The sequence below is a fragment of the Ceratotherium simum genome, chromosome 32, assembly GCF_057802395.1.
Source record: "Ceratotherium simum simum isolate JZ-2026a chromosome 32, ASM5780239v1, whole genome shotgun sequence".
Classification (NCBI taxonomy): Eukaryota; Metazoa; Chordata; class Mammalia; order Perissodactyla; family Rhinocerotidae; genus Ceratotherium; species Ceratotherium simum.
Genome location: NC_141931.1, coordinates 20,812,572 through 20,836,413, shown reverse-complemented (window position 1 = coordinate 20,836,413; position 23,842 = coordinate 20,812,572). Strand labels below are relative to the sequence as shown.

General features: G+C 41.2%; 1 protein-coding gene across 1 annotated transcript in view; it reads right to left on the bottom strand.

Moving 5' to 3' along the window:
- Positions 1–3,859: 3,859 nt before the first annotated feature.
- LOC101394977 (phytanoyl-CoA dioxygenase, peroxisomal) overlaps positions 3,860–23,842 on the bottom strand; it is a 37,260-nt gene continuing 17,277 nt past the window's right edge. Inside the window, exons 6-9 of the mRNA XM_004425360.3 lie at positions 21,666–21,847; positions 18,036–18,185; positions 6,316–6,447; positions 3,860–4,174 (exon numbers count right to left, since the gene is read on the bottom strand). Coding sequence (XP_004425417.2) covers positions 4,121–4,174; positions 6,316–6,447; positions 18,036–18,185; positions 21,666–21,847 — 518 coding nt within the window. The 3' untranslated portion in view covers positions 3,860–4,120. The remainder of the gene's footprint in view (positions 4,175–6,315; positions 6,448–18,035; positions 18,186–21,665; positions 21,848–23,842) is intronic.

The window sequence follows — 23,842 nt, the reverse complement described above, 5'->3', positions numbered from 1 at the left end:
GGATTGGTGGTTACCAGAGGGGAAGGGGGGTGGGAGGAGGGTGAAAGGGATAATTCGGCACATGTGTGTGGTGATGGGTTGTAATTAGTATTTGGGTGGTGAACATGATGTAATCTATGCAGAAATAGAAGTATAATGATGTACACTTGAAATTTATACAATGTTATAAACCAATCATACTGCAATAAACAAAAAATTAAAAATAAATAAAATAAGATAAAATTCTAAAAATAATAAAAGAAAAATGGCACTTTGGAGATACAATATACTATTTCATTCTTAAAACAGCCATTTTAGACATCTTTTTTCAAGGAAAAAATACAGCCTGTTCAACGTAACCTGTGGGTATTACAGTTATTTCAAATGCTAATTTTCCAATGAAATTGAGTAATGGCTTATTTTCCCCACGTTCTCCCTCCCTCCCATCCTATCACCAAACGCAGGAACACTGGACTTAAAAAAAGTCACTTATAATGAGTCAAGCCCACACAGGATGGCAGGATACTGGAAAGCTACAGCACTGGACGGGGCTGAGAACATTCCTCACAAAGGCCAGGTTATAACACTGACCTCACACAGAATCGGGTCAAGCTCATGTACTTGACTTCTTCCTTCTCGTGAAACTTTCCAGTAGGCTCATTAGTTTGACCCTCAGATTTGAGCCCAGGATCCTTGTAGCTAATGTCTCTGGGAAGTTATCATGCGTGAGGCCAAATATGTTTCCACTGGCCTTGCTCACAGCAGCCATCTTGACCATGACAGGAAGGTTGTGAATCATGAAGGACACCTCATCCCTCTGTTGTTTGGCAGGATTCTGTGCATTGCTCCAAGTTCCAAACCTCGTTCACTGAGAATTGTGAGTATAAATTTCTGTTGTTTAAAGCCACAAAATCTGTGGTACTTTTTACGGCAGCACTAGCCAACAAATACAGGCCTATTCAAAAAAGGAGATGACGCCCAACTCAATTTCCCCTGCTTTCTGGTCTTGGTTACAACTGGCCTTGCTGTAACCCTGGCTCTGACTGATGCAATAAAGAAACCACAGTTGAACCTTAAACTCTTTTAGAGACGTGCGAAGCACCTGGGCTCCGTGATCATCTCAGAGAACAGTTTCACAAAAACAGTCACCTTATCCTGTTCTTTCATTCACGGACTGCTCATACACACTGAGGAGGCAGTGAGCGGTACTCCTTTGTTCAAGCTTTCAAACACCCCAGGAAGTGAGAGGAGCATCATCACTCAGGGGAGACAAGTTGATGCTGCTCAGTTTGAGAGTCATGAAGGTAATGCACAGTGTTGACTCAGCGTGTTTATTTGAAGGCTGTAAGCAAACATGCAACCGTTTATTTCTACTGTGGTCCGTTACAGTGTACTACCAGACAAGAGTCTTACTTTGGGAACAGTGGCTAAGCAAGGGGAAACCACTGTAGGTTTGGTGCTATGAGGCTCCACAGGCATTTGCTAACCTCAGAAAATCATCTGCAAAGAAGTGAAAGCCAGGGCATTTTCATCCATCAGAATGAGAGGCATGTATGTGGACACTGCAGGCCTCAAATAGAGAGCCTTCGAGGGGCCTTTTTCTGGGGACAGAGTTGCTTGAACACCTGAGCTTGGTATGTGTGTTTCAAGCTCCATCTTCGCAGTCTGTCAAGATCAGGTCAGATGTGGTGGTGGTTATAGAGATATGAAAGTACAAGCCATCATGGTGCCACTGGTAGCACTGCTCATTAGCCTTCTGGCTTCTCCCTTCCTGTTTTGGGGAGGAGAGTAGAAGGCATCATGTCGGGATGGACAGGACTCTGATCTGAGGAGAGCCACCAAGTTCTCTTGGTAGCCATCAACCCAAACTGCTTGCCCTGTGGAGACGTGAACGAACTGTGCCTGTGTACGTTGGTGACAGACACAGAATGTCTGAGTTGGAAGGGCCTGAGAGAACACTGAGCCCAAAGGCATCTTTTTCCGATCAGGCCCAGACAGGTGAAGGTCACAGAGCTGGCTGCCAAGAGAGCCGAGACCAGGGTCTGGCATTCCAGTTCAGGGCTCTTCCCCTACACAACCAGTAAAGAGGAAGAGCCTTATGCAGAGACTGGGTGAAAGACGTAACAACTAAAAACCAAAACACAAATGTGACAAAACTGGACTACAGGCCATACCACTGAAAAATCATGCAAAGAAATAATCGTCAACTTCCATTGCTGGGATTATGAGTAATTTTTTGCTCTATATTGTTCCACGATTTATAAGCTTGAAAAATAAAGTTATGTTTTTAAAACTGCCTGGAAAAGAGGTGGATGAAGCAAAGTGTAGGGAAATTTGATAACTGCTGATTCTGGGCGATGGTTACATGGGCACTCATTATACTATGTACTTTTCTATCTGAAATTTTTCAGAGTAAAAGGCTGAATAGAAGAGAAAGGACTTTTTAATGACTAAGTCCTGATTTTACTGTCTTTGATAAGACATTTTCTGACTAATGCCTTTGTGCAATTGTCGAATTTGGCTGCTGATGCCAATTCAAGACTGTCTGTTATTGTTAGGTGCCATTAAAGCTCGAGGAGGTATCCTTAGGCCTTCAGTGTTTAAAAAGCATCCATGAGGCTCCTCCAAAGGGTAAACAGAATTCCCATACAAACCAACAATTCCACTGCTATGGAGATACCTAAGAGAATTGGAACAGGAAGAAATGAATGGATAATCAAAAAGCCAGATAGAAAGATGAATGTATATAAATGTATATATGTATTATTCAGCCATGAAAAGGAATGAAGTTATGATCATGCTACAACATGAATGAACCTTGAAACATGCTAAGTGAAATACACCAGACACAGAAAGACTAATACTGTGTGACTCCAATTGTATAAACTATCTACAATAGGCAAATTTGTAGAAACAAGATGTATCATGGTGACCAGGGCTGAGGGATGGGGAGCCATTGCACAATGTACATAGAGCTCTGTTTGAGGTGATGAAAGGGTTGTTGAAATAGAGAGTGGTGATGGTTGCACAACATTATGAATATGCTAAATGCGACTGAATTGTACACTTGAAAATGGTTCAGATGGCAAATTTTCTCTCTATATATTTCTATATATATATTTCACCACCATTGTTTTAAAGAGTATTCATGAAAAATGTTGGGAGGATCGGAAGTCCTAAGAGAAGATAATATCAAGGATTCAAAACCCAAAATGTCTTCACTGCCTCTTTTCTCAAATGTGAGCTTCACAATGAAGCCTGTGAACGTGACTTTGGTGGTAGTGAAATACATCCTCTGTGCCATTGGGCTACCAGACAGCCTAGTGGCTTCAGGGTGTGGGAGAAAATGGGTGTCCCTATGTCCTTAGCACCTGTGAGAGACAGATGCCCTCAACTAGAAGGGCCTCCTGTTACCAGTGGGTGTTCAAGCCCCATGGCTGGTGGGAGTGTGTCTTCTGTACCTGACCTTGGAGTTACCACTGCCCATGGTGCTGAAAATACCCTTAGGGACTGGGTACCCCAGGGACAGCTTGGGGCTCACACTGTCAGGCCCAGGCTAAAACTTTGCTTGTTAGCTTTCAGCTGTTCAGACCTTTCTCAGCTGAGCAGACCAAATACTCTTTACCAATCTTGAGAGCATGATTTTGACATAGAAGTTGAAATTTTTTGTCCCAGGTCATGCCACACTCTTCTTAGACAATTTCACTTGGATAATGGTAAGGCTTCCCTGGTAAAGACCCAAGACTGTACTACTAGAATTGGTTTTTGGAAAGCTACCATATTTTGTTGATGCAAAACTCAACACGCTGAGTTTTAAACCTTTCATTTCTTCTTGGCCAAAAATCTATAGAATGAAAGAAACTGGTTTAACACACTTAAATGATGCATCAACCACCTTTATTAGATGTAACCCTAATTTAGTTTTCCCTAACACAGTAATATATCACTTTTACTGTTTTGACATCCATAAAGCAAACCACCGCACTACAGAATCGCCCACATGCAATTGAGTACCTGATACACGAATTCTGATTTTGTGAACAATGACAGAAAAGATAACATCATCTCATTAAGAAAACAATTCCTTAGACAGCTGGTTTCATTTTGACTTTCTCTAAAGGAGTTTTAGCAAAGGGCTATTTCAAAGGTTGATTCTTTCTCCTTTCACGAGTCGAGCTCGAAATCTCCAAAGATCCTGGAAATAATGCCAAACAGAATGAGTTTATGGAACACTTCAACTCTATTCACCATAAGACAAAGTAGATTTCTAGGATCTACAAATGGTTAAATAGAAAAAAGTATCTCCACAATAGTCATATCAGTCAGTAAATAAACCATACTCTGAGACTTTAATTAATTTACTTGCCAACATCTAAATAGTGTTCAATAAACTAAAACAGTGAGTCCCCAAACTGTCAGGCATGTTTTATGGGGCAGTCTTGATGATCACAGGTATCCAACCGGCTGAGTGTGATGTCTTCTCACAATACAAACAGTGACTACCCAATTTTCTGTTTTCCTTTGTGTTGTTTGCTGGCCCCATCCTGACTGGTCCACTCCTGTCTAGATCACATCATGAAAAGGATGTCCTGGGTGACTCGTTTGTTTGTTTTCTTTGTTCTTAATAAAACAATTTAGACTTCCTTATTTATTTTTGTTTCTTGTTTACTTTTGAGCAAACAGCAAGGTATGGTGGGAAGAACGATTTTAGAATTCGACGAGACTCTGAAATCCAGCTCTGTCACTCACGTAGCTTAAGCCAACCTCTTGGACTTTTCATTTTCTCATTAAGACCATGGAGCTATAAGGACTGCTCCATTGGATTGGGTGAATAAAATAAGAAAAGGGATATGAAAGTGTTTTAGCACCTTACAAAGAGCTATACAGGAGAGACTAGTACAGTTATACTAACTAAAGCTGATTAACTATCACTTAGAGAGTAACTAAAATAAATACAGGAAGTAATTCATTGAGTACAACCTTCACAAACCTCAAACAGAATGTATACTTTTTTTCCCTGCCTAAATACTCAGGGTGTTGTTCAGAAACCACCGTTGGCAAAATATGTTCCCTTTGAAAGGCATTTTAAGGACTGGCCAAAGGGAGAAGGACAAGACTTTCTATTATCTTCAAATGTGAAATCAGAGCATTTTCTTATATGGGATGTATTTATAGATCCTAAGGGGAGAAGGGGTAAGGGTGAAGTAAGATTCTGGAGCTGGGAAGTTGTTTCAGAGGATGACTCCCACCAGCGTGATAGCTGCCATTGGTGTGCAATGCTCTTCAAAGTACTAGAAGGCCCAGAGTCATTACACTCAGTTCTCCTGGGAGTCATGTCATCCCCATGGAAAATGCATGCATGTATGGTTATCGAATGCAAATTTAAAAAAATAGGATCAGCCTCTTGGTGCAGAGGCTACAAAGCAACTGTGTTTACTTATTTGCCTTGACTGATATTTGTCTACTGATCAGCAGCAACATTGAATATCTCCAGGTTAAAAACAAATAATTTACAAGTGATATTTATTTATTAGGAAAGCAAAAGAAATGTTGTCTCATGCCCCCTATTGATAAGAAGCAGTGATCTTTAATCTCTGCTACATGCAAGCTATGCCTCTTACTAAACTCCAGATGTAATCTGACCCGAAAAAAACTTGCTTGAGGTTTGCTTTCTGGGAGTCTTATTGGATTTCCAAATGCACAAATCCTCTATTCTATACAAATAAAGGAGGCCTATGTTTGATAGCCCAAACCTTTACCTTTCCTTGTGCATTCAGAAGGTAGCCTTTTGTGGCCGGCCCTGTGGCTTAGCGGTTAAGTGCGTGCTCTCTGATGCTGGCGGCCCGGGTTCGGATCCCGGGCGCACACCGACGCACCGCTTCTCCGGCCACGCTGAGGCCGCGTCCCACATACAGCAACTAGAAGGCTGTGCAACTATGACTTACAACTATCTACTGGGGCTTTGGGGGGAAAATAAATAAATAAATCTTTAAAAAAAAAAAAAAAAAGAAGGTAGCCTTTTGTCCTTCATCTCCTCTGCTCTAAATCTGTTTTCTGTTTCCTTTCCTACCTGTCCATCCTGGAACACAGTAGCCCATGCGCCACAGGACAGCCGAAAGTCATAAAGCAGCAGCACACAGTTCTCAGCGTCCCCACACTGGGGCAGCAAGTACAACCTGCGATTCCACTGTCATTCCTAGTGGGTCAGCAGCTTTTCTGCAATGAGCTCTAAACCAAGCACTTTATACTTTCAAATCAAGTCAGGCATGAGAATTATTAAACATCTGAAGAGAAGAAAAAAATGAGACTTTTACCTTGTCACATCGTATAACGTACCTTCAGCTTGATGTCTTTAACCTCTAAGAATTTACTTGTCAACTGTACAACTTCATTCTCAATGTTTTCTTGACTGGTGCCCTTCACATCGATGTAGTGGCAATTGGCATCAGCAAAATGGCAGGAAATTGCCTGTGCAAAGTGAACCCATTAACATCAGGAAAATCATCCCATTAACACCAGCATCCAAGCAAGGAGTCTTCTTTTAGAAAGTCAATTATTTCACTCACATTTGATTTCTAGATTTAAAGCTGTCCCACTGTGTCGTAAAACGGTCTCTTTGTGGCTGTCTCTTTTTTTTTCCAGCTAAAGGCTAATCGAGAAATTGCAAGAGGTTTTCAACTAGCTGTGATATTTATTTTCCAAAGGGATATATGGGGCACGGAACAGAGTCATAAAATTAAGAGGTCTTTAACTTTTTAGTATTTGATTTTTCTAATGAGTGGATATTGCCCAGTCCTAAAAAGGAACGTATTCCAGGGTTTTTCACCATCTTCTTAGTCACAGAAGTTAGATACCCAATTGAATTTGTCACAGGGTGTTATTTCAGTGGTCACAGATTATGAAAAAAAAAAAATTTTAAACCTGAAAATACCTTGCGAAGGAAAATAATACACACACACACCGCCTCTTGAATGAAAAGGTCACCGTAAGTCCTATGCCATTCATACATAATACTCATCTTTTCTCCTTCTGAGGGTAAAACTGTGGTGACTGTGTCCCCCATTCTTAAAGCAGTTATAAACAGACCTAAGCTGCAAGGCAGTAGTTAAAGCTCACCTTCCTCATCACAAGTTAGTTATCTTAAGGTGACCACACTTGTCAGAAGGACTTCCTATTTTGCCCAAAACATCAACTTTCTAGGCAGTGGAGTCACAAACTCCATTTCCCGTGTAAGACCCAGTGCCATGCCAACCCATATTGGAGCCTGAGGCGAAGCGAAAATGAGCACTCCTGTGTACATGTTTTTATATATTTTCCAGCTGTACTGAGATATAACTCACATGTGACGGTATATTAGTTTTAAGACATAAAAGATAAAGATTTGATATATGTTTATATTGCAAAATGATTACCACAATAAATTTACTTTAAATCCATCTCCATACATAGTTACAAGTCTTTTTCTTGTGATGAAATCCATTCTCTGAGCAACTTTCAAATATACAATACGGTATTGTTAAGTGTAGGCACCATATTGCCCACTACATCCCTAATACTTATTCACCTTACAACTGGAAGTTGGTACCCTTTGACCACCCTCACCCATTTCCCCCAGCCCCTGCCTCTGGCAACCATCAATCTGTTCTCTGTTTCTATGCTTTTGGTTTTTTAAGATTCTACATATAACTGAGATCATATAATGTTTGTCTTTCTCTGTTTGACTTCTTTCACTTAGCATAAAGCCCTCAAGGTCTATGCCCGTTGTTGCAAATGGCAGAATTTATTTCTTTTATCACTGAATAGTATTCCACTGTGTGTGTGTATATATATACACACACACACCACATTTTCTTTATCTATTCATCCATCGATGGACATTTAGGTTGTTTCTATATCTTGGCTATTGTGAATAATGCTGCATGAACACGAGGGTACAGATATCTTTTCCAGATAGTGATTTTGTTTCCTGTGAATAAATACCCAGAAATGGAATAGCTGGATCATATGGTAGTTCTACTTTTAATTTTTTGAGGAACCTCCATATTGTTTTCCATAATGGCTACAGCAATTTACATTCCCAATTACGTATTTTTTTAATGGTTAACATTTTTTCAAACCTTAAAGTAGTTGAAAAATATTGAAAAATTGCAGAGTTGGTATATTAAAACTCACATTACTTGTATCGTTGTGCCTGTACTCCCTACTTGCACAGTTCTGAGGGTCATGCTAGTGAAGAGTCTCATCTTGTCTTTATTTAACATTGTGGCATTGTGCTTACCACAGATTTTGTTGCATTAATTTTTATTTATTAAAATACTACACTAAAATATTATCTAACTTGATTGCTGAGTTTTTTGACACCTCCTCCCAAATTTTGCCCTGAGGACAGTCCCTTCTCACCTCCCTCTTATCCCAGTCCTGTTGAGCCTGATGGAAACAGGAATGAATGGAAGACGAAACCTGGGAACTAAGCCTTGGTCTCAGGGAGACAACAGGGGTTGGTGTGACAAACTGGAAAGCCTCACTCAGCACCAAAGAAACTCCCAATATTTAGTACTGACAGCCATGTTGCCATGGGGAAATGTGAGCCCACAGTACTGTCAGATTGCATTTTAGAGAAGCAAGAAATCTGGGAATTGATAAGAAGTTGCCCCACGTTTAATGTAAGCAATGAAATCAAAAGTTTCAAACACTCTGAGGCTAAGGGGTAAAAATCATGGCTGCCTGCTGAATCTCATTTCTGGGTGGTCAGTTCAGAACCTTTGTTTTGCATCAATAATATTTTTCCTATAGCAATGATGTTATAAACCTTCTTCTTCTAGGGTTACTATGAGCTATACACATGCCAAATGTCAAATGTTATTATTTCAGTATGGCAGTCCTTGTTTTTGCTTCTAAGAGCATAAGCTGTCAGCTTTACAGTGAGCTCTTTCTCTGAAGCAATTCCATGAATGTTCATGATTCAGCATCAATAGGGTTGCAAGCCTGAGGTCACCTGGTTTCTTACTGATATGAGCAGAAAGGCACAAGGTAGACAAATAGATTTTCTGGTAAATAAACCAGGATAAAGGCCAGTTTAGTTAAAAGACACAAATCTTTTTTTGTGTGTGTGAGGAAGATCAGTCCTGAACTAACATCTGTTGTCAATCCTCCTCTTTTTGCTGAGGAAGACTGGCCCTGCGCTAACATCCATGCCCATCTTCCTCCATTTTATATGGGACGCCGCCACAGCATGGCTTGACAAGCAGTGTATTGGTGCGTCGCGGAGATCCGAACCCCAGGCTGCTGCAGCGGAGCCTGCACACTTACCCGCTACGCCACTGGGCCGGCCCCAAAGACACGAATCTTTTAAATGTTAATATACCTTGAAATGTTTTTTCTAACTCATTTGTCTTTGAAAAGTGCAGCAATGTTGAAAAAGCACATAAGACATTAACCAGCTTAAAACAGTTTTGCTTCCTTAAAAACAGGTTTATTAATTAAATCTTGCTCAATAACAGAGACAACACTGTGCATGTGCCCGGTGGGAACCATTGCCCTAGATGACCCCAGAACCAAGAATCTTTCTTAAATAAGGAAAATCTGGCTTCTAGCAGCCCAAGTGGCTTGATTACCATAAATGGATGGATTTGAGACTAGCCAATCAGCTTACACTGGCTCAGCTGTAGCTTAGTCGCCCCTAACTCCTTAAATTTCACCCCCAAACCTTGGATCAGAGAGACAGATTAGAGAGCCTTGCCTCCTGTCTCCTTGTCTGTCAAACTCACAATAAAGCCTTTCTTTTCTCAAAAGCCAGAGCCATAGTATTGGCTCCTATGTGTGTTGGGCAGTGACTGCTTGCTTGGGAACAATTTCTGGAGACCACAAAGCGACCATGATCTTGTGACCACCTTCCTGAGCCTCTGCAGCCCTCAGCAGGATGCGAGCTCTCATTGCTGATCCTAAGTGGCCGCCTAGAACACTTTCTCTGGAGGCTCGGCTGACTAGACTCCTCTATCCTGCTACAGCATTCAGGCTCCTCAGCGCTTTTTTAACTTTTTCAAAAAGAAACCACTTCTGGATGGGTGCGCGCACTCTGCTGTGGTGGCCTGGGGTTCTCTGGTTCAGATCCCAGGCGTGCACTGACACACGGCTTGGAAAGCCATGCTGTGGCGGCGTCCCATATAAAGTGGAGGAAGATGGGCATGGATGTTAGCCCATGGCCAGTCTTCCTCAACAAAAAGAGGAGCATTGGCAGATGTTAGCTCAGGGCCGATCTTCCTCACAAAAAAAAAAAAAAAACGAAAAGAAACTGCTTCTGGATCAAGATGTCTCTGGCTGCTGAGCAACTTGATGAAAGCGACCATCCCTTACCTCAATTCTCTCATTTTATCCCCTGGAAATATAAGTTTGACTTGTATTCTAGGGGATCCTGGAGGGTCTTGGGCCTAAACCATTGAAGATAATTAGAAACAGGATACAAAGTTCACTCATGAGTTACTCCTGGTAGTCCAGTTCTGAGTATTCCTGGCAATTTGGTTATGAGGATTCCTGGTAGTCTGCCTCTGAGTAATCCTCGTAGTCTGGCTAGCATTCTGATCTATGTTATATGTGGAATTGTATTGTATATTATTGTCTATTAAAGTCACTTACCTAAATTGAATTGGCTGTCTGGGGACTAAGTGTATTGGTGATTGTAACAAATTCCCTTTAGAAAATAACTTTATGAGGGTCTTCTGACCCTGAAGAAAAGAGGCACTGTTCCCTCCAGTCCTTTGGGACATTCTCAGGTGACTGGGGATTTTACAGAGGGTCCAGGGCATCTGCCCATGATGGGCAATGGCCTCATAGGGACCCCTTCCTGAAGAACATACCTTTGCAAACCTTCACTGTTCACAGTGAAGCAGTCAACAGCAGCAGCTCATCCAGGGGTTACTTGTCTGAATTTTGCTGGTGTCAAAACATCTACGGGAAACAACCCACCCTTGGTCATTTTAGGGGGAGCTGTTCCTGCAAGCACCACACCCATCAGACCCTAAACACCACCCCTAGAAAGACCTTGTTTGTTGTGTCCACCCCTAAAAATCCCTCTAAAATGAGAAATGTGAATGGTATACCAAATGGTAGCCCACTGGGATGCATTCTTCAGAATTGGGTGATGCTCAGTCATGAGCCCATGAAGAAGGAGAAAATGATGTTCTTTTGTAATATGGCCTGGCCCCAATACTTGTTGGGATCAGGTGAGGTGTGGCCTGAGAACAGGCCTTTGACCTATGATACCACCTTGCAATTAGACTTATTTTGTAAAAGGAAAGAAAAATGGCTAAACAAGCATGCTTTCCCAAAATCTAACACCTTGAGTCTTTCCACAAATATTAGTGGAAGAGCTTAAAGCATAATGAAAGCATAAAACATAATAGTTCTTTTGTAAACTAGTGAGTTTGGTATTGTACCTGATTCACAGCAAAAATTTAACAGCAGCTATAAGGTCTGTGTCTGTATCTGCCTCTGTGTCCACGTATGTCTTTATGTATGTGCTGCATAGGTGACATTTTTCCATCTCTGGATGGTATAGCCAAACTAAGAGCTCTATTTCATTGGCTTAAAGTAAGTGCTTAGAATAAATTATTCCCAAATGTAATAGAAACTAAACTAAATCTCTTTCAAGTTAACATGATATGAAATAATGTTTGGCTTATTTAAGTTTGTTGGTTTGATTGAAATAGGCAAGTGATTATCACCATTGGATATGAGGCAGACAAGTTTCGAGGGTAATCTAAACACAACCATTAGGAGCAAATAATTTAGGTGTGAGATAAACTTTTAGCAATGATTATATTTCACAGATGGAAAATTCATTGAATATCTAGATCATTTCCAAAAAGATAAAATATTAGAACTTTTCTCTTATTAGAGGGAAATAAAAAAAATGTTTAGGTCTTGTGCTTTATTAAACGATTGTACAATGAAGTAACATGTTTCTAGAACTTATAAAAGGTATTTATAAATGTGCCAAGCCACAGAATGCTAATGTAAAAGACAGTTTATAATGGCTTAGTTCTTCATGTTCACTAAAAATTAAAGTTTATAAGGATTAAAGATTCTAATAATACATATGATTAAAGCAACTAAAAATTAATAAGGAGAATATCTTTGTATTCAAAGGAAGTAAGATGTATGTTTTCAGTAAAGAAAATATAAGGAATGGATAAGTTTTTGTTTGTTTTGTTAAGAAAGATCAATTTGTTTTAAAGTACTAGAAAGGAGGGAAGACACAGGACCAATTCTGAATGTAAAAAGAAAGTTACATAAAGTTTGTGGAAGACAAACCCTGAGGAAAATTTTTGTGCACGGATTAAAATAAATTTAATTAAGTAAATAAGTTTTAATATCAAAAGTAAGCTGGTGCAAAATTAGAATTTAGTTTTCTCTCTTAAGAGGATAATTTTCTTGAACTTTTAGTTCTGTTCTTCATAAAGAGATTATAAAAGATTTTTCTTTACCTTTGTGTAAGTCTACCTAAAAGGCAGAAATCCTGTTTTTTCAAAATAATTTCCTCTGTTCAAAATGTGAAGTCTCTCTATTAGGAGAACTAAGGGTTTTTTTTTTTTTTTTTTAACTCTTTAAATAGTGTTTTAAAATCTTGACATTTCTGAAAAACTTCCCCAAAATCAAAATTCTAAATAAGTCTTGAAAGTAACCTTGAGAATTTCCACCAGGCTCCTAGTACTTGTTAACGCATCTATTCTCTCTTTCTATGAAGAGGGAAATATTAAACTAATTAAGCTTAGGTGGTATGCTAAATTACATGAGAAGCATAGTCAAATGATGAGAAAACTTCTTACGTTATATTGCGTGGGTGAATATTATTAATATCAGTGTTTTTAAAATTATATACCATTCCTCAAATTCTGAATTATCCTCGTTATCAGTTATAATAGTTACTATATTAAAATGTTATATGTCACAGAAATAACCAAATTTCTTTGTCACTTGACATTTTTAAGTCTTTTTGTCATTTACAGACAGTTTTACTCTGATGCTTTTACAAATATGTTTCATCTTCAGAGAGATTGATGGACAGGACTCTGACACTTCCTCTAGAATATAGGTTTCTGATTAACTTTCAGATCATAAAACTGAACTAGGTAAGAAATTACAGAACTCCAATGGGAGAGACTGATGGCTTCATAAAACTGCTAACAAAAGACCAAGATCAAGAGTTGATTACATGGGACTGAATGAACTGATGAGGATGATTATAATTTTTATGACTTTTTGTATAAATTGTACTTTCTAAGCAAAATTGAAACAATTATCTTTTTCTTCTTACCTGATCCCTCCAGAATTTAGAATGAGTGAATATTTTATATTCCTAACAATACAGTTATGTGCATAAGTTCAATAAGAATCTGTTCTCCTTATAACAGGACACAGTTGGAAACAGTGGTTACATTACCAAGGCTTTGATAGGCACAGCAGTTTTCTTTTTTCTTTTTGCATGGAAAGATTCACCCTGAGCTAACATCTGTTCCCAACCTTCCTCTTTTTTTATTCCCCCAAAGCCCTAATACATGGTTGTATATCCTAGTTGTAAGTCCTTCTAGTTCTTCTATGTGAGGCACCACCACAGCATGGCTACTGGCATACGGGTGGTGTGGTTCCATGACTGGGAAACAAACCTTGGCCCCTGAAGGAGTGAGAGCTTAGGTAAATAATCCAGCCAAATTTATTGTTGCAAACCAATTAGTCTTAATTTGGCTATCTTTGGTAAAAATGAAGATGATTTTAGAAAGAAAAATTATGTTTCAGTAGAAACTATAATACACATTCTACTTCCATTAATTGTCTTTGAGGTTTTGATTTCTCCCTGTAGAGAGGCGGAGTCAAGATGGCGGCGTAAGCAGACTCGGAACTCACCTCCTCCCGTGGACACAACCAATTTACAACTACTCGTGGAAAAATTACCCCTGAGACAGAACTGAAAACTGGATAAGAGGAACTCCTGCAACAACGGACAATCCTAACTGAGGTGGAAGAGGCAGAGACTCCCTTCTGGAGAGGAAAAGCGCCACCTTCACAAGCCGCCAGCGTCACGGCCTCCGGGAGCAGCCCACAGGTACGCAGCCCTCCCTGGAGGCGTGGGGCCCTGAGCCAGGGAGCGCCCCCGCTGTGGGCATTTTGTGGACCCAGCACAATCGAGACCAGCGGCATAATATCTGACTTTGCCTGCTACTAAAGCATTGGGGAGCACCCCCAGAAAACCCGGTTCACAAAGAAACTAAAACTGGCTCTTAAAGGGCCCGCGCACAAACTCACCTGTTTCAGAAAGCATCCTAAAATCACCAGAAAGAAAGGTACACAGTGCTTTGGTGACAAGAGACTCACCTAATAGGCCCTGAGTGCATCTCGGGGAGGGCTGAGACCTCTCCAGGGACTGGGACATTGGCGGCGGCCATTGTTGTGGCCTGGTGTGGGCGTGCTGACACAGAGGCCATTGGAGTTCTCCCTGAGGCCTGCTAGCCCAGGGTCTGCCCCACCCACTAGAGCACCGATTTAATCCAGCTCAGCCAGGGCAGGCAGCCCACCCTAGAGACTGGCCCCACCCAACAACAAGCCCTCAGGCAACTTGTGGGCCTGCATAGATTGGTGACTGGATTCTCTGCAGCCTGGCAACTGAGCCGACTTAAGCGGGGCAGGGTGTGCACAAGGAGCAGGTGGAGAGTGTGGGGCAGTGGCGGAGTGTGTGGGGCTCCCGCCGTGGAGAGACTGGGTCCGCTTGGGGAGGTCGGGGCGCTCACACCGGGCAGGACTGTGTTGACTGTGTGTGTGGACCTGTGGGCAGCAGGGCTTGTCAGCTGCAGAAGACTTGTGCTTCTCAAAGACCCACATAGGAGGTTTGCCCCACCTTCCAAAGCCTGAAACAATTGGGTGCTCCTGTGCCTGAGGCCAGCCCCACCCAGCTGCAATCCTCAGAGAGCTGACAAGAGACCTAATAGGTTAGAGGCTTACAGCAATTGTAAGGCCCTGAGCCGAACAACCTGCCACAGTGGGGGCATACTGACTTAAAAGAAATACTGCAACACAAATGTGGTATTAGAACTTGCAGCCAACTGTGCTAGGGCTCCCCCCACCTGATAAAGAGACTGAAGGGCCCACAACAACTACAAGCAGCTGAGCATTACAACAGCTGGCCAGGAGCATAACTCAGCCTCCCTGGGCGCCTACAGAGAGAGCAAACAGGCCACAACAGAAGGACACATGTAGCCCACATAGGGGTAAACCCTGGAACATTGAGAACTGAGGGAAGCACACTGGAAGCCTCCTAAGGCATCACTTACATAAGGTCACCTATCCAAGAGCAGGAGATGTAGCTGACCTACCTAATACGTAGACACAAGCACAGGGAAAGAGGCAAAATGAGGAGGCAAAAGAATACATTCCAAGTAAGGGAACAGGACAAAACCCCAGAAAAGGAACTAAGTGAAACAGAAATGAGCAACCTACCCGACAGAGAGTTCAAACTAAGAGTGTTAAGGATGCTCACTGATCTGGGGAGAAGAATAGATGAACTCAGTGAGAATGTCAACAAAGAAATGGAAGATATAAAAAAGAACCAATCAGAAATGAAGAATACAATACTGGAAACGAAAAATTCATTAGAGGGACTCAAAAGCAGAGTAGAGGATACAGAAGAACGGATCTGTGAGCTGGACGAAAGACTAGAAGAAATTACCCAAGGTGAACAGGTAAAAGAGAAAAGAATTAAAAAGACTGAGGACAGTCTAAGGGACCTCTGGGACATCATCAAGCGCACTAACATCTGTGTTATAGGTGTCCCGGAAGGAGAAGAGTGAGACAAGGGGGCAGAGAATCTATTTCAAGAAATAATAGCTGAAAACTTCCCTAACCTAAGGAAGGAAACAGACATCCAGGTACAGGAGGCACAGAGAGCCCCAAACAAGATAAACCCAAAGAGGCCCACACCAAGACACATCATAATCAAAATGTCCAGAATTAAAGATAAAGAGAGAATCCTAAAAGCCACAAGAGAATGTCAAGTTACATACAAAGGAAACCCCATAAGGCTATCAGCTGACTTCTCAGCAGAAACCTTACAGGCTAGAAGAGAATGGCACGATATGTTTAAAGTGCTAAAAGGAAAAAACTTACAGCCAAGAATACTCTACCCAGCAAGGTTATCATTCAAAATGGAAGGAGAGATCAAAATTTTCCCAGATAAGCAAAAATTAAAGGAGTTTGTCACGAAGAAACCAGTGCTACAAGAAATGTTAAAGGGACTGATTTAAGGGGAAAAGAGAAGACCACAAATAGGAAAAATTATCTATTTCCATGATTAGAACGTAATGGATACAAATGCACAAAAAAGAGGTTAGATATGATATCAAAAACATAAAAGGAGGGATGAGGGGAGTTAAAGAGTACAGCTTTCAGACAGATGTCAAACTAAAGTGACCATCAATTCTGTATAGAAGAAGAAAGGAACAGAGAAGGACTACTAAAACACTGAGAGAAAAAAAAAAAGTTAAAAAATGGCAGTAAGTAGATACTTATCAATAGCTACTTTAAACGTCTATGGACTAAATGCTCCAATTAAAAGGCATAGGGTGGCTGACTGGATAAAAAAACAAGACCCATATATATGCTGCATACAAGAGACACACTTCAGACCTAAAGACACTCACAAACTGAAAGTGAAGGGATGGAAAAAGATACTCCACGCAAATGGCAATGAAAAGAAAGCTGGGGTAGCAGTACTCATATCAGACAAAATAGACTTTAACACAAAAACGGTAAAAAGAGACAACGAAGGGCATTATATAATGATCAAGGGAACAATCCAACAAGAGGATATAACACTTGTAAATATCTACGCACCCAATGTCGGTGCACCTAAATATATAAAGCAATTATTAACAGACATAAAAACAGAAATAGACAGTAACATAATAATAGTAGGGGACTTTAACACTCCACTTACACCAACGGATAGATCATCCAAACAGAAGATCAATAAGGAAACATTGGCCTTAAATGATTTCTCCCTGTAAACTGGACTGAATCCTGGATTCTTCTAGTTTCCTGAAATACCCAACAACAAATCTCCAAACTAACATTTTCAGTTTTTTCCATCCTTTTCATTTGGAATCACTGAGAACTGAAACCACCCTTTTCCCTGAAGCCCTAAAAACTGAAGGTTGACAACTTGATATAAACTTAAGAGAGATCACCACGATAACCCATGTTTAAACAATTTTCATGCCTGTTGCTATAAAAGCCACTCAAAAAGTTTACCCGAACACATGATGACATCATCAGAGACACTTCACACTGCAAAAGATGCTTCAACCCTGACATCCAGAAATCCTCTTGACTGGCTGTCCCCTGGGCTCACAAACTGGTTTATAATTTGCTCCAAACATTAACTTTGTTTTTCTTTTTGTTTCCATAGATAAACTTCTTATTAAATATCTGATTGCTTGCTTACATAATATAGGCAACAAAAGACTCAGAAAGAAACTTTGAGCCTTCCCCAATCAGCAGGAAGTAGCAAGTGCAGTCATCGCCCTAAATCCCTCCAGACTGAGGAAAGTACAAAAAAAATTGGGGGAATTGAAACAGCACATAAAAAACTGACCAGCTTAAACTAGTTTTACCTCCTTAAAACGGGTTATTGATTAATTAAACTTTGCTCAATACCAGAGACAACACTGTGCATGTGTCAGGTGGGATAACACCAGGATGACCCCGGAACCAAGATTCTTCCTTCAGTAAGGAAGATCCAGCTTCCAAAAGCCCAGGTAGCTTGATTACCATATATACACTGATGCAAGACTAGCCAATCAGCTTCATGGACCCAGATGTAGCTTAGTAGCCTGTAACTCCTTAAATTTCATCTCAAACCTTGAATTGGAGAGTAAAAGTCGAGAGACTTGCCTCCTTTCTGGCCAACCTTGCAACAAAGCCTTTTCTTTTCTCTAAAGCTGGTGCCATAGTATTGGCTTCTATGCTTGTGTGGCAGTGGGCCCGTGCTTGGTAACAACGTTAATGCATACCTTCCGGAATCCTTGAGTTTTATTCTGACCAGATCCATGGATGAGCAAAGGATGAAAGAACACAGTGTCTCCCTTCTCCATCACGAGGTGAACCCGGGCATTGTTTTCATCATAGTCCTGGATTCCATGGAACATTATGTTAACTCCCCCCTAGAACACATAAGAGAGGCCACATCTGTGTTTGAGGAAGCCAATAATTAAAAGCTTTATCAGTGACTCATCAGGAAAAGCACAGTTTCCCTAAGTTCTTCCAAGAGAAAGAGATAAACTAGATTCTTATAAAAAATTCAAATACGGGCATACCTTGTTTTACTGTACTTCGCTTTACTGTGCTTTGCACATATTGAATATTTTTACAAGACTCTCCACCAGCAAGGAGAGTACAACTCGCTGAAGGCTCAGACGATGGTTAGAATATTTTAGCAATAAATATTTTTAATTAAGGTATGTACATTTTTTTTAGACATAATGCTATTGCATACTTAATGGACTACAGTATAGTGTAACCATAACTTTTATATGTACTGGGAAACCAAAGAATTCATGTGACTTGCTTAATGTGATATTTGCTGTATAGAGGTGGTCTGGAACCAAATGCGCAATATCTCCGAGGTGTGCTTGTATAGAAAAGCCTCTCCAATGTCTTTTTTTTACAAAGTCACATGTTGATATTAAAATCATGGATTTCTGGGACCAAATGAACAGTTTGGAATTTCTACCTACCCTTCATTACTGAATTATAAATGAAGATCTAGATCAGCTTTGCATTTTGCAGTCAACACAGGAGACCACCTTCCCAGCCTGAATCCATAATCATTCTTTCCCAACATGCGATTCCCCTCACCTGGAACTTTGCATAAATCATTCTTCTATTACTCAGGAGTATCTCTGGAAAACGAACTATTTTCCCAAACTAAGGGAGAGAAAATGCTCAATATTTCTGAGCTCATAAACCACTGATGTCATGTCTAGAGTAAAAAAAGAAGTGCAGTAAATTCAAACATTGTGCTTCTTTCTGACTATTTCCAAAGTTAGTTAATGCTTTAGGTAATAGCTTATGTCTTTATTTCAGTTATGTCTCATTTTTTAAAAGTTAAAAGGAAAAGATACCACTATACTCTAAAGAAAATTCTTGGATATTTACATAAGAATAGATGTTCAGGGTGTTCATTGCACATTTTGGAATAAAAAAAGACTGAAACAACTTAAATGTCCATTATTCCAAGAATGAATAAATAAATTAATATTATGGGATACTCTATGTAAATACATTGGATCTTTGTACATCAACACGGAAAGACTCCGAAAGCAAGTCATAGACTAGTACGTATAGATCATTTACTTAAACTTCTTAAACACCCAAGATAATACTATATGCTTATGATACATTCATATAAACTTTCAAAAAATAAACTAGAACAGAGATTCTTGATATTTTATTGCCATAGTTGAAGCCTAAGAACCCATTCACAGAATGTTTTTAAACTGTTAAAGTAAAGCATACAGGATTTCCAAAGAAAAGAATTGGAATGAATTATAAACACTGCTATCGAATTTTTGATATAGTAATGCATATGTTTGTTTATTAACAAATTAAATAACATGACCTGATTGTGGGTGTAATAACCACCATGATATCAAAATAGTACTGAGTGTAAATAACATTCCAAGATATCTGCAAGAACTGTATATCACTCCTTGAAAATGTCATGAGAATGAAGTGCATGAAAGCAAGAAATGATGTAAAGTTTACAAGCCTTTATGAGGGGGTTGTCATTTCAGGGCGGCAGCATCCCATTCCCCTTCCTGAGAGTATCTCAAATTCCTTTGGGGAATGACTCCTTCCCTACTTGACTGAGTTGGCATTTTGATCCAGTGCGCTTCTCTCACGGCCAGGGTGGATGGGTGACCCGAGATAAGCCAATCTGACCTCCCACTGCAGCCTCTCTGAATCTGAGCAGAGGATCAAAGAGACCAGACGTGGTCAGGGTTCAATTGCCCAGGCCAGGTGCCCTACCCTCACTGTTCCTGCCAAGCAAAAACCCCCGTTTCCTGCCCACCAGAGCTAGCCAGCCTTTTCACGGATTCAGTATGTCCCTGCCGCCCTCAAAACACTCCATTGATTTAAATCAGCTGGAGCCCACTTCTGCCCCAACTAAATTGATGAATCTCACAATTTCAGACTTTATAACAAAATTCAAACTCAATGTTTTCACTTAACACTAATCGTCAGTGCAAGAATTCTAACCAACTGACAAAGTCGTCCTTAAAGCCATAGCCTTTTCTCCCTATAGAACCACAACTCAAACTTCCTGCCTTAACAACACCTGCTTTTCCCATTCTGACCATCATTATGGGGTTTCAGGACCTTATTGTCTTATGCCTAAAATGCTAATAATCTCCTCTCTGGTTTCTCTGTCTCTGGACTCCTACACCTCTAGCATATCCTGCCCAGACCCCAAGATTATCTTTCTTGAAATGCCACTTTGATCTCACCCCTCACGGGGTCAAAAGCATTTAATAGTCCTCTAGCATCAAGAGCTAAATCGATAAACCATCGATCAGCATGCAATGAAACTCAACATTGAAAGGAATGAGTGATGGATACATGGAACAGCATGGATGAATCTCAAAAGAAATATGGTGAGTGAAAGAAGCCATATTTAATAAAAAGAATATATATGATATGATTATATTTATATAACATTATAGAAATGCAAACTAAGCCACAGTAACCGAAGGCAGATCAGTGTTTGCTTGGGGGAAGGGAGGGAGAGGAGGAAGGGATTATCTTGATTGTGGTGTGGTTTCACAGGTGTATATGTATATATGTGTGTGTGTGTGTGTGTGTGTGAAAAATTACCAAAGTGTACAATCAAAACATGTACAGTTTATTATATGTCAATTATACCTAAATAAAACTGTTTAAAAAAACTCTTCCAGCTTTCAAAAAAATGAAGTTTTCCAGTCCCCCCAAATGAAGTGAAGAGTCATTAACAAAACAAGCAAGGTTCTTTCTGATCTGGTTCTAATGCACCTTTCAGGCTCATCTCCACTGCTGCTCCCCAAATGCACACCCAGCCCATCTAGGCTATGAGCTCCCTTGGTCCCTCCCACCCCACAGCCAGGTCCATACACGAACTTGACCCCAGTGCTCCCCATAGCCACTTTGGTAGAGAACATGCTACTCTGTCCCTCAAGGTTTGGCTTAAATATGAGCACTCCACAGAGCCTCCACTGGTCTCTCAGGCTGGAAGGAGACAAATCCTCCCCTTTCCCTACTCTGAGAGCCAGCTTTCAGATGTAAGACTTACTTGGCACTTGTCACACACATCTGGTGTGGCAGTGTTTCTGTCTTAACTCTGCAATTAGGCTTTATAATCTCAGATCCTACACAACACCTACCAAAGTTCCCCACATTGGTTGGCTTTCAAACACTTGTTGAAAGAACAAAGATGATAATTTTATCTGACATCCTTGAATTTTCCCTGTTCCTAATTGGAAATCCTAGAGCAATATTTTGCTAAGAAAGGAAATGCCATTATATTGGTAAAGCTCTTTGTGTATACTGATGTGAAATCAAAACATGAAGGAAGATTCTGATCAAGACCCAGCCCTGGGCCAACCTACCTCCCATTGGGGATAATCGTGAGGCTTCAGGGAACCTTTGTGTGTGCCTGGGAGCACAACCAGACAGCCATTGCTCTGGTCGATGTGCTCCATGGCCGTCCAAGCGCAAACAATGTTATTGCTGGGCCTGAAGGGGAAATAGTGCAGATCCTGGTGCAAGGGATGACGGGATGTCTTCTTGCCTGAAACAGAACCTGCTGTTAAAACATGCTCAAGTCTCAGAATCCTTCTCCTCTGTCTGAAAAACTGGAACGGTGACCTATCCCAGCCAAAGCCAACAATTTCAAACAACATTTAGAAAATCAGCCTTGAGTGATAAGAACCACATTGGAATACCAAATCAACATGGCAACTCCAGATGTTACACTTTTTACTGGGTTTCTGGTAGCTGAGTACTTACACACACTATTTTCTAGCAAGATGTACATAAATCATCAGCTCTATTGGTATATATTTCTCTGTAAGTCTGGTTTGGACATAGAGCCTAGATTTCAAAAGAAAATTTTGATTAATTAAATTGAAGAAAGTAGTCAAATTTGAAGTCCCCTGATAGCCTTCTAAGTGGCTGATGCAAAAAATATTAATGAATTAACAAACTAAATAAGTAAAAGCCCTCTCAGAGGTTTTCCCACTGTAGTAGAGGCATTTGGTATACAAAAACTGTGTAGAATCAGAGACACCATGACCACATTTACATTTTCCCTGGCTTCGCTCTCTGAACTTGGTCCCCTGGCCACCTAATCTCTCCAGACAAGACATCCAGGGAAGGAAGAACTTGGTGATGTTTAGCTACAGGCCTGTCACAGAAACCTTTCTAAGAATCAGGAGGAAGAAAAGGTAGAAAAAGAGGAAGGATCTCTAATTCTTTCAAATTCCTTCCATATTCCTTCCAAATCAGCCTCCCCGGGAGTGAAGTCTTAGAAGCTCCATTTCAGTGTCATATCAGAATCATGGCAGAGTAACTTGTTCATTTTTTTTCTCCTGTCTAAGTTACAACCAGTAGGACACCCATTGACCAACAAAGGACTACCAGCACAGCACACCAGAATGCATGAGAGATCCCTATACTTATACACCTGAAGGTGGGTGGATTGGACCTCTGAGAGGAACTGGAACTAGAAAAGCAGCCTCCTCCCCGCAGTGGCAGTGATCCAAAATGCCAACACCCCCAGCAGTGTCATGGTGCCCTGACCTAAGGTTTGAAAAAGTGCACCAGCATGCACCAGGAACCAGAGGCTGCAGGAGCAGACATGGCGCTCATGGCTTAGCCCATGTCCACTTCCAGCAGCGGAAGGTGGCACCCACGACCTGCAGCTTCAGGAAACACAGTGGTGCCAGTGGCTCAGCCCTCTCCACCCTCCACAGGCAATCGCAAGTTAGGCCTGGTCTTTACAACAGCAAGGGCTGCACCCAAACTGCAGATAATTCAGCAAGGGCAGTCATGCCCTGACTGGAGGTTTCAAAATGCACACGGGAACTGGACACCAGAGGCTGCAGGAGCAGAAGTGGTGCTCAAACCTCAGTCCTTACCCCGCCGTCAGCAGTGGCAAGTGGCACCTATGACCTGAGGCTTCAAGAGCCACAGCAGAACCCATGACCCAGCCCCCAGTAGCAGCACTCCCAAAACCTGCTCTACCAGCAGTGGGGGCTGGCAAAACCTTGGGCCCCTGGCAATGGCAGAGGCACTCATGAACCAAATGACTGCGGGAATGGTGCTGCCAGCACCCCCAGATAACCTGGGAACAGCAGCACAGGTGGCGCATCTGGGAGCGGCACCTGAACTGGAAGAGAGCCCACAGAAAGCCAGTGGGTAACCACATGACCCAGGCAACCCCAGAAGGAGTAGAGGTGCTTGCAACCTGGTAACCCGGGTGGTGACGCCTGAACTCACAGGGACATCATAAGCAGCAAGGCACAAGGAACCTCAGAGGCACAACCAGCACAAGGGCACTGACAACATGTCTAGCAGAGGCAGTGGAGGGTGAAAAGTGCAGGCTCTCGAATACAAACACAAGCAGCTCAGAATCAAAGTATCCAGAGCTGTACCCTCAAAAGAAAGGTGGTTACTACCACAAATGCGCCAGCAGAGGATCAACTCATCAAATACCATAAAGAAATAAAGTAACACGGCAGAACAGAAAGAGAATGACAACTCTCCAGAAACGCAACCTGAAGTC